The sequence below is a fragment of the Argiope bruennichi genome, chromosome 9 (genome assembly GCF_947563725.1).
Source record: "Argiope bruennichi chromosome 9, qqArgBrue1.1, whole genome shotgun sequence".
In the NCBI taxonomy this organism is placed as follows: Eukaryota; Metazoa; Arthropoda; class Arachnida; order Araneae; family Araneidae; genus Argiope; species Argiope bruennichi.
Genome location: NC_079159.1, coordinates 46,537,744 through 46,547,775, shown reverse-complemented (window position 1 = coordinate 46,547,775; position 10,032 = coordinate 46,537,744). Strand labels below are relative to the sequence as shown.

General features: G+C 26.1%; 1 protein-coding gene across 1 annotated transcript in view; it reads left to right on the top strand.

The window, feature by feature from the left end:
- The first annotated feature begins 5,069 nt into the window (after window positions 1–5,069).
- LOC129984935 (nephrin-like) overlaps window positions 5,070–10,032 on the top strand; it is a 106,486-nt gene continuing 101,523 nt past the window's right edge. The window contains exons 1-2 of the mRNA XM_056094881.1: window positions 5,070–5,124; window positions 6,395–6,598. Of these exons, the coding sequence (XP_055950856.1) occupies window positions 5,070–5,124; window positions 6,395–6,598 (259 nt within the window). The remainder of the gene's footprint in view (window positions 5,125–6,394; window positions 6,599–10,032) is intronic.

Genomic DNA, 10,032 nt, shown 5'->3' with positions numbered 1-10,032 from the left:
GTATTTGATTAAGTTTAAACTTTATTTAAAGTTTCCGTTATTGTTTATTTGTCATAAATTTAAAACTAATGTGATTTTTAAGAGAAAATAAGTTGGTTAAAAAAACATATTGTTTTGTTTCTCTTTCTTATTATCGAGCATATAGTTTTTTTCAAAGTGCATTAGATATTTCTTTTTATGTTGTATAGATGCAGGATTAGTTATTAAGGAATTCAAATTAGAAAACGTTTTATATATGCGTTATTTCTTGCATATGATTTAAAAAATATGGTTAAAAATAATGAGAAAATGAGAATTTATAAATATATTTTATTCTATGCTAAAAACATTGTCTTTAGTTAAGAAAGTAATATAAATAATTTTCTTTCGCAAAATAGTTATTTAAATAAATTTGAAAATGATTTTAAAGTTCATAAATTCAGTATTGGAAACTCAAATATTTTGCCAAAACTTTTCGAATTAAGAAGAACCATCCACATAATCTCTATAGTTCGAAAATTTAGTTAACAGAGTTGTGCTCCTAGAATACAGGATCATTTCAACATTCTGCCTTATTAACTAAAGTTGAAATATAATGTCTTTATCAGATTAGTTCTACAAGCATTCAGTAGCTATCGGAATACTATATCACATTAAATTGTGGAGGGGATACAAAACGCTATAGCGGTTGATGAATTAGCAACTCGGTCTGACAGAAATCGTAACATTTACGTATCGATATTTAAACCTAATGAGAGGAAATAGAGGCAGTCAGGTGATCGTTAAATTTTCGAGACAACTTCGCCCCAATGTCAATATTCTGAACTTAATACTGAAAGATAACGTTTCAGTTATACTCAAGGTTGATGACGATGCTGCGATATTAATTTGAGTAAGTGGGGAATAAAGGTCTGCTCTCATTATTTTCGTCTATATCATCGTCTCGAGGCTCATATCTTGCATTAACCGTGGTCTGTGTTTGCACTTGAAAGATGACTTCTCGGTAAATAGAGATTTGCCATCGTATATTTAAATGAATGCATTAAATGTAATCGAAGCTTGCATCTAGTTTAATATTTCCTTTTAAGGGACTTAAAATAACCTATTAACATATATAACCTATAACATATATAACCATATAACATTAATAACCTATTAACATATATTTCAATAAAATAATTTATTTTCATATTAAAAGATGAAGAATTCCTTATTTTTTAAATAAGGAATTTATATCAGTTCATCAAGTTTTCAAAAATAATTCTGTTTATTTATGTTTTTAATTAATTTTTCAGAGTTCTTACCATGAATAAGAAAACCAAATAGGAAGACATAATGCTTGAAAAAGATATCGTATGAAAGTATTTTGAACTTATATCGTTTTAGAAGGGAATTTGCTGATACAATTTTTTTTTTATTTCAATGCATGTTGTTATCAATGTGGTAAAATAAAAGCCTACACAAGCCAGAAGTTAGAATAAAAGATTGAATTCGATTATTTAAAAATAATTATTTTTAGAACGTGGGTAAAATGCATTGTAATTGCTTCATATGAGCTCCTGACAGTTAAAGAATAATAAATTATATAATGACTGAACTTCATTAAATATTTTTGCAGAGAAAAATGTTATTAAAAAAAAGAAGAAAAATTCTTCCTGTTACACCAAATTCAAGAATTTACTTATATTCGGGGGAGCAATATTCCATATCATTTAACAAATGTGAACAAAAGTTGATGTTATTAGCTACTGTGAAAATAATCGAAACAAAAAAGCTTTATAATGCTTAAATGCATATAATATAACTTTTAGAAATATTGAGTGTGCATATAGAAAATATTTGGTTTATTTTTTGAATTAAATTTTAATCCGATAATAAAGTTTCCGGTATGATATATTATAGATTAATTTAAACAATAAATTTTAAATTAAAAATGTATGTATTTACACATTCGTTATAATTATTTTATCTTCACCTATTATTAATTTTATGAACATTTTGTATATTTATCAAATCATATTTGTATATATATTCAAATCATTTCTGTTTTTACTGAAAATCGAAATAGTTTCATTATTTAATGATTAAAAATTAATCTTTTAATTTATTAACTCGAAATATTTTCGAAATGCTGTTTTTTTTATTTTGGTGTTTGAGAGACATTTTGAAATATAATTATTACTTCAAATATGACAAAGACTTTGTCTATCAAAAATTTAATCACTGGTACGTAATTTGGCCAAGTTCTGGCACTTTTTTTTTTATTTCAGTCTACTGCTCTTCATGGACATATATCATTTCAAGCGATTATGTATACATATTATTGTAATACGTTTTGTAATATTCTTTTTTTTTTCATGATATGATTGTTAATTTTTAATCGTCAAGGAATATTTTTTTTCACTGTTACTCTTCAATTTTAATTCATCATTTACAATAAGGCATTTTATTACAACAGGCAGTTACTTTCTTTGTTTTTTATTTATTTTCGCAATAAATTTATTAAATTTTTTTAACAGAATGCAATATTCTTAAATTTATAATAAAAATAATTTTATTCAAAATTCTTTCATACAAAATTATGGTCCCTAGTTTATTCCAGACTAAAATTTTTTCGTGAATTTAATTACCAATCTTCGTCATTTTTGCTCGGTTTTAATTGCTTTTTATTATGACGTTATTGCCAATTAAAACATTGATTGTTAATAAGGGGATTCTTTTAAATATGTATCTGGTAGTTTCACTAAAAAAAAAGAAAATGCAATGAAATTTACTTATCATATTACTTACCATTTGCGCGACAGAATACTGTGATAGTTTTTTTATCTAAAAACTTGCAGAAAAATTTATTTCATATAATATCATTTCCAATCGGCAATTTCCTTTAAAATTGGAATGCGATCTTAAAATTCAAATTATTTCTCCCCTTTCACACATATTCTTCTGATTAAAAATAGTTATTTATTATGTTTTGGTAAATTTAGAAAGTTTATGCAAAAAAGAATCATTATTATTATTTTATCTTACATTTTTACTGGCATGTATTATTTTTTTTAATCTTTAATAGATAACCTTTAATCTCTGTTTTTTACAATAATTTTAGCATAACATTTTACTCTGTCGTGTAAAACCGTTTAAGAGAAATCATTTTATTATTATTTCCACGTAGTAATATTGTATATTTATTTCTGTCATAAAAGACTTAATATAATCTAAAGAGCTCGTCTATTGATTACTTCCCGGTGTTAGAATATGATTTGATACGACTTAATCCTATCATATTGTGTTCTTTGCTATGTTATTAATATTTTTATATTCGTGTATTATGTATTAATACATAAAAGTCTTGATCTTACATATTTTTTTTTCATCAGACAAGAACGCTATAAATTCCTGATTATTTTCTCTTTCGTATGAGAATCACAATAGAATAAACCACGGTTATAAAAAAAGAATAAACAACTGTTGATTTAAGTAACATTTGAGGAAAAAAATATAGGGTTGTTATAATTTATCGTAGTGTTTACTTAGCATTATATTTATGAAATAAAGTATACTAATACAAAACAGTTGCAATTTAATCTAATAGAAAACATATATGGAGAATTTTATTAGATATATCTTTATCTCTGGAAATAGAAAGTTTATTTCTATTTTACTTGTAATTTTTTTTCCTTCAAAGTATATAGAAACTGACCTATTTTTATTTCATTTTCCGTCATTTATGATTTTAAATTCTCTTCAAAATAAATCTCTTGGGAACTATGAACGTATAATATAAATATCTGTTATACATAATTTTAAATAAAATTCTGTTCAGGAGTCATTTTTGATATTTTAGAAGACTATAAAAATAATAAAGACATATTCGATGATGTAAGTTTCAAGTATATATTATTGAATGAGATAGTTTACTAAATATATATAAAACATAAATCTCTGAAAAGAAATTAATCAGAAACGTTAATGGAAATCGTAAAGCAATTATTATTTTAAAATTTGAATTCGTGAATCTTTTGCACTGAAAGGTTTGGATCTAAATAAATTTTCATTTTTATATTCTGCTTGCCTCAAGGTTTCTTTATGAATGATATGCAATTGGATTGAATAATATTATGGAAAACAGCGTTGTTTTCCTGGATATTTCTAAATACTTGTTCTAAATGTATATTGATTTGTATTAGTTTAATTCATATATTAAATTTAACTTTATGTAAATAATATTATTCACATTTATGAGAAAATAATGAAGGAACAAAAAAAATACTTCATTTTCACTAATTACTAAAGAAACGATTCTAATTTAATACTTTAATTTTACATAAATTTATGCATTAAAACTTATTTAATTATAAATAAACTTCATAATACATTATTAATTACTTGGCAAAATTTCAGTTTTATGACTTAATTTTCCTTATTGAAGAATTCTTCACGACGGAAATATTTATTCATTGGAATTTTAAATAATTGAAGAAGTAAACAAAGATTATATATATATGTTTACATAATTTTCTTTTCAGCAATATTAATAAATTATGCATAGGAATACCTCAAATAGAAATTATCAAATATTTTCAACCATAAATACGTTTAGTTAAATAACTATATTTGTTATTTCTCTTATTTTATACAAGATTAAGAAGAGGGTTGCATTTCTTGTGAGGGCGTATTGAGCTCATTAAGCAATGAACTCTGCAATAAAAATGATTATTAATAAAATAGTATTTTATTAATTATTTTTCCCAAATTATTTATTAATCAAGCACCTTACTTCAGGAGCGTTTCTGATTATCGTGAAGATATATAATAACCATTTATTTGATAAGAAAATATTTTAAGTGATAATAAACACTATGTAATGTCGTAGAATATATAAAAATCAATGTGACTCCATTCATTTGCAATATATATATATATATAGAGAGAGAGAGAGAGAGAGTTATTTGTTTTTTCTTTTCAAGAATACCTAAATGAAAGTGTTTCTCAGTTCTCTTCGGTCTGGAATATGTGCCCCATAATCAATCTACCCAATTAATTTTTGTTCCCAGTTATCATTTCTGAACCTATAATTTTGAATTTTATGCGACATGGAATTGATAAACAGGAGATTTAAAAGTGTATCTTATCAAGGAATTAAAAAGGGTAAATAAACTGCGATTTTAAGCTTCTAGTCGGGTAAAATACTAGGAAAAAAGATCATAGACAAGTAGAGCCACATTCATGTAGCGTCATATATAATTTCTTTTAATTGTGTTTAGCTGCAAACTGTATTAGAGAAATGTAACAGTTTCAGCAATTTCTTGACGACCGAATTGTTGAATTAAAGGAAATGTATGCAATAAAACAAGGCCTGCCATCTATTTAGGATGAAAAGTTTAAAGAAAAGACAATTTCTTTTTTTTTTCTTTTTCTTTTTTTAACGCTTTATTTTCCAGTCAATATTTTGAAAAGATTACTGCCAAGATTTGACAGTTTTGAGACTCTCAACTTTTTTTCTATTTCTGCAGTGTTCTTTTCAAAGATAATTATTGCCTCTTATATATATGAACATTAAATAAATTAAGACGCAGAATATAAGAATATCGATTTTTAATCTTGACGATGTCTTCTTTATCCCGTAATCCGTATTGCGAATTTTATTGGGCTTTTTTTCGGCTCTGACTGTGAAATTTCATCTTTTGTGTCTTTCTGAACTTATATTACTTCATCTAAAGTTAAATCATTGTAATCTTTGCATTTTATGGTGTGATTTGATCGTAATAATATTTTTTTCACTGATTTCCTTGTTACACAACCTGGTGCAGCGTAGAAGTTTACTAAATGTGTTAAAATATTTTTTTTTACAATCAGATCATAATTCAGAATTTGGAAGACACAAATTTCCCAGATTGAACTCAAATTGATAATTCTAGAATATAATATAATATTTATATGACAACGAACCATATGCATCAGGTGTAGAGAATGAAATACTTTCAACCCATTCAAAATCTGTTGGAATAAATTGTATTGAGGACAATTTAATACCATCTATTTATCCTACAAAAATGCATAATGCAAAAATCAAATACAATGAATGGTAATAATAGTTGCAATAAATGGCATTACGAATTATTTTATGTCATCTATTTATAATGCAGAACTTTACAACGCAAAAAAAAAAGTACATTCTGACTTAAAGCTAAATATTCTTTTAATGAAAGACATCAAGACGTTTTCTACTATATATTTTTCAATTAATTAAACGTTATATCAATATTTTGGTCGCTTTTGACAAGTACTGCCAGTTTGGATGATATGATATTTATTATTTAAAGTTGCACATCGTTTTTAGAATTTGAACAGTTGTACAATTTTAGCATAATTATTAATCAACTGAATTTCCTTAACATCTGTTTTGTTCTTTATTTAGGCGATCCTTCACCTTCTGTTCGATGGTTTAGAGGCGATGAGCTTCTGGATGATACTTACTACATCACACCCCAGGGATTTGCAAGAAACGAGATTCATTTGCCAAACCTGAAACGTACAGACCTTCTGACAACACTCACTTGTGAAGTTTTTAACACAAACCTAACAGCTCCTGTAACAAGTACAGTCAGTTTGGATATGAATTGTGAGTATAAGTTCTCAAACTATGAGTTTAATTTTAAAGTTTTTAGTTTTCCTAATGCTACAACACAACTGCAAACAGTATTATTACAATATCATCATCATATTTTATGTCGCTGAGAGTATCAAACAGCTGAGAAGGATCTGGGGATAGTTTAAATTTCTTTTGTTCTAGAGTTAGAAAAGTTGTATTATGGGTATTAAGGAGAGATTTTGAGATAATATGAATTCGTTGAATCCATAATAAGAATAACAATTTTATATTTTTGAATGTAAAAATTAATGAAGAGCCTGGACTCATTAAAAAACATACAATTTAAGTTTGAGGAATCTCAATGATGTACATTTGATTTTTTCAAAACATACCCTTGTGTTTTTGGGAATTATATTTTTAATCTTCCTGCGATCATAATTACAAAGAAAAGGGATTTGAAAACGAATTTTCTGTTTTTCATCTTAAATTATAAGTTTCAATCAAATTTAGAACAAATTCCTTTGGCAGAATGCCTGGTTGTCTGTTTGCGCGTGCGCATGTGATCACAATAACTCAACAAGTATAAGTCCGATAGGTGAAATCAGGCATAATGTACAAGAAACATAGGTGTATATCAAACTTTGAAACAACTAAATTATTAGCTGCTTATTTATTTAATTATTTTTATCTGCATATATGAAATCCGTAACTCAAAAGCACGAAAAAATATACGAAAGATTATTTATATATGCTTAATAATGCTTATGTATGCTAATTAATACATCAAAACTGTATATATGGATACATTTTGGCTTAAATCAACAAAAGAAAATATTTCCGATTCTCTTCAGTATACTAAGAAGCTAAGCATTAACCGTTTTGTATATTTATATAGCAAAGCATCCCTTTGTGTATTTGTAATGTGAAGTTCAAGAGCATCTATATCGGTGATTCAAAAATTCAAAGGGCACCTGCTTATTCTTTATATAATAAGGATTGTCTGTTCCAAAATATTACACTGTGCATGTATTATTTATTAAAATGGTACTTCTCTTAATAAGCCCAAGAAAATGAAACAAAGGCGTTTTCTTTCTCATTATATTGTATAAAGTTCTTAGCAATATTTTCTTGCAGAAATCTATTATTCCATTTTGTTTAACAAAACTTGCTGAATATGAAGATAAATGAGAAGCATCGAATATGGCTATTAACATATTGTCAGTCTGCAAATAGTAATTAAGGTTTATTATTTCTTATACAAATTTTTCGAAAAATAAATGTTCATTCAGAAAATCTTAAAATACTTTAATACATTTATATATATAATTTATGAATTAATTTAAAGATCCCTATGCCAATTCTTTCAGAAATAATTCCGTGTTTTGCAATTATCTAATTATCTCCTGTGTATTTTAGCAGGGACGTTTCCTGGAACTTAGTAAATGGTTTTAACCTTTCCAAATGTTATACTTAGCAACATCATAGAAAATTTCATAATGTAATTATCCTCCATGATGGAAAAGATAGCATCTAATTAGTGTTTGTAGCTTAGGGTATACTCTTGAAGAAAGTCTGAAATGAGTTCAGTGTAACCGAAGATTAGTTTCCCTTTTATAATTTGGTTTCAACTTACTAAAGTTTGAGAAGAAATTCAGATGTTTTTCGTATTTTAAATCTTTTTGAGACGTAGATAGAAATTATCTATCTATTTATCATGCTTTTCAGAATGTTCAGTTTCGACTCAAAATAAAAACTGAAGCACCAAAGGATTTTAGATTCATTTAGAAGACTCACGTTTAATATTGTGAAACACCATTTAAAAGTCAGTAATATAATATATGAAATATGGCTGCAAATATATTTTTAATTTTTAATGTGTATTTTGAAAATAGTATTGTTTATATTTCTTAGCTTTCCTATTTTTATACTAATTCTAATATAGGTCCTCATTTTTTCCTCTTTTATAGAAAATATTTTAATTTTTCATCAAAATTAATTTTTTAAATATATTGTAGGGACTTATAATAAATTGTTTGACTGATTTTGACATAATTTGAGCCAAGTTATTGGAAGAAAGTCTTGATTGCTTGGTGTTGTTCTAACCATATTCCACGTCTTGCTTCCAATAACAATTAATATATTATTTTAATTATTGTTAGTAATTTTACGTACTGGCTCTTCTTCCGTTTTTTTTTTATCCAATTATATTTTCTTATAAATTTTATTAATCGAAATGTACAAATATCCATGAGCGATACCTTAAGTAATTTATCTAGAATTATACTGGAATAGTAATATTTTTTTTCCTTCAATGTATCCATGAATTCAATACTTCAAAAGTGCATCCAGATTATCCACCTTATTTTGACGAAGCTAGTGTTATAGAAAATATTTTAAGTTTTCATCAATTGGAATTCATTTTTTTAATGCAGGGAATACATTTTTTTACACTGTTCCCTCTTTCTTATTTTTAAATCTCTGTTTTATATGCAATCTTCAAAATAAAAATTACCTAATTGCACAATTTAGATATTTAAAAATATTTTTTTTTAAATTACCTAATTACTTAACTTTTTTAGAAATTTTTAAACAAGTTTTCAAATCTACATATTATTTTTTCTTGTAAAATTGAAACATATGTTTTTATTGGAAGAGGTAAGACGCTTTATAGAATGTTGCAAGATTTTAACTTTTCAAAAAATAATTACTTTTCATGCAAAATTCTGTGAAAAAACTTCATTTCAAAGAGATAAAAATAAATTGATTTTACTTTACCTTTTGTTTAAAATCTTAAATCACTAAATATCAATCAATCTTTATAAAGTAATTTAATGACTTTCTAATCACTTTTTTTATGTATTTTTTTTTTTTTTCAAAATCGAGCGTTTAATCTTAAAGTTATTCACAAAATTTCACTTCATTTTTCCATTTATTTTGAAGTTTGTATTCAGTAAATTGCATCTTCTTTTAATAATATCAATGTTTTTTCTTAGTCTACAGGTATGGTAATTCTTTTTCCATTCAACATTCTTTTTTTTCCTTTGAAAATATTTTAAATATATTACTTTTCTATAGAAACGAAATCACAGTATCTTATGTATTTTTTTATTTAAAAACTTCATTTTGTAATTAAATATTTGGTATCCGGACATAATTTAAAGTTTAATAGAAGTTTACTCTTTTTTTTTTTTTTTTTTTTGTCGCGTGACTATTTTTCAAGCCAAATTTTTGCGCAGTAGTTTCTGAAGGTAAAACCCCGCGAGCACCCGAGGGCAGAAGTCTGACTTCTAGCTCAAATGAAGATAGCAAACACACACTCGCTTGCACAGCCCCTTTTTACAGGGGAGGGGGGCTAATTCAAGCACCTCACACAGAGAACACAATGAAGAGAACAGCCATGCCCGAACCGGGACTCCCAGGACGCCCAGGTCACGGGGAAGACGCGCTACCCCTATGCCAGGACA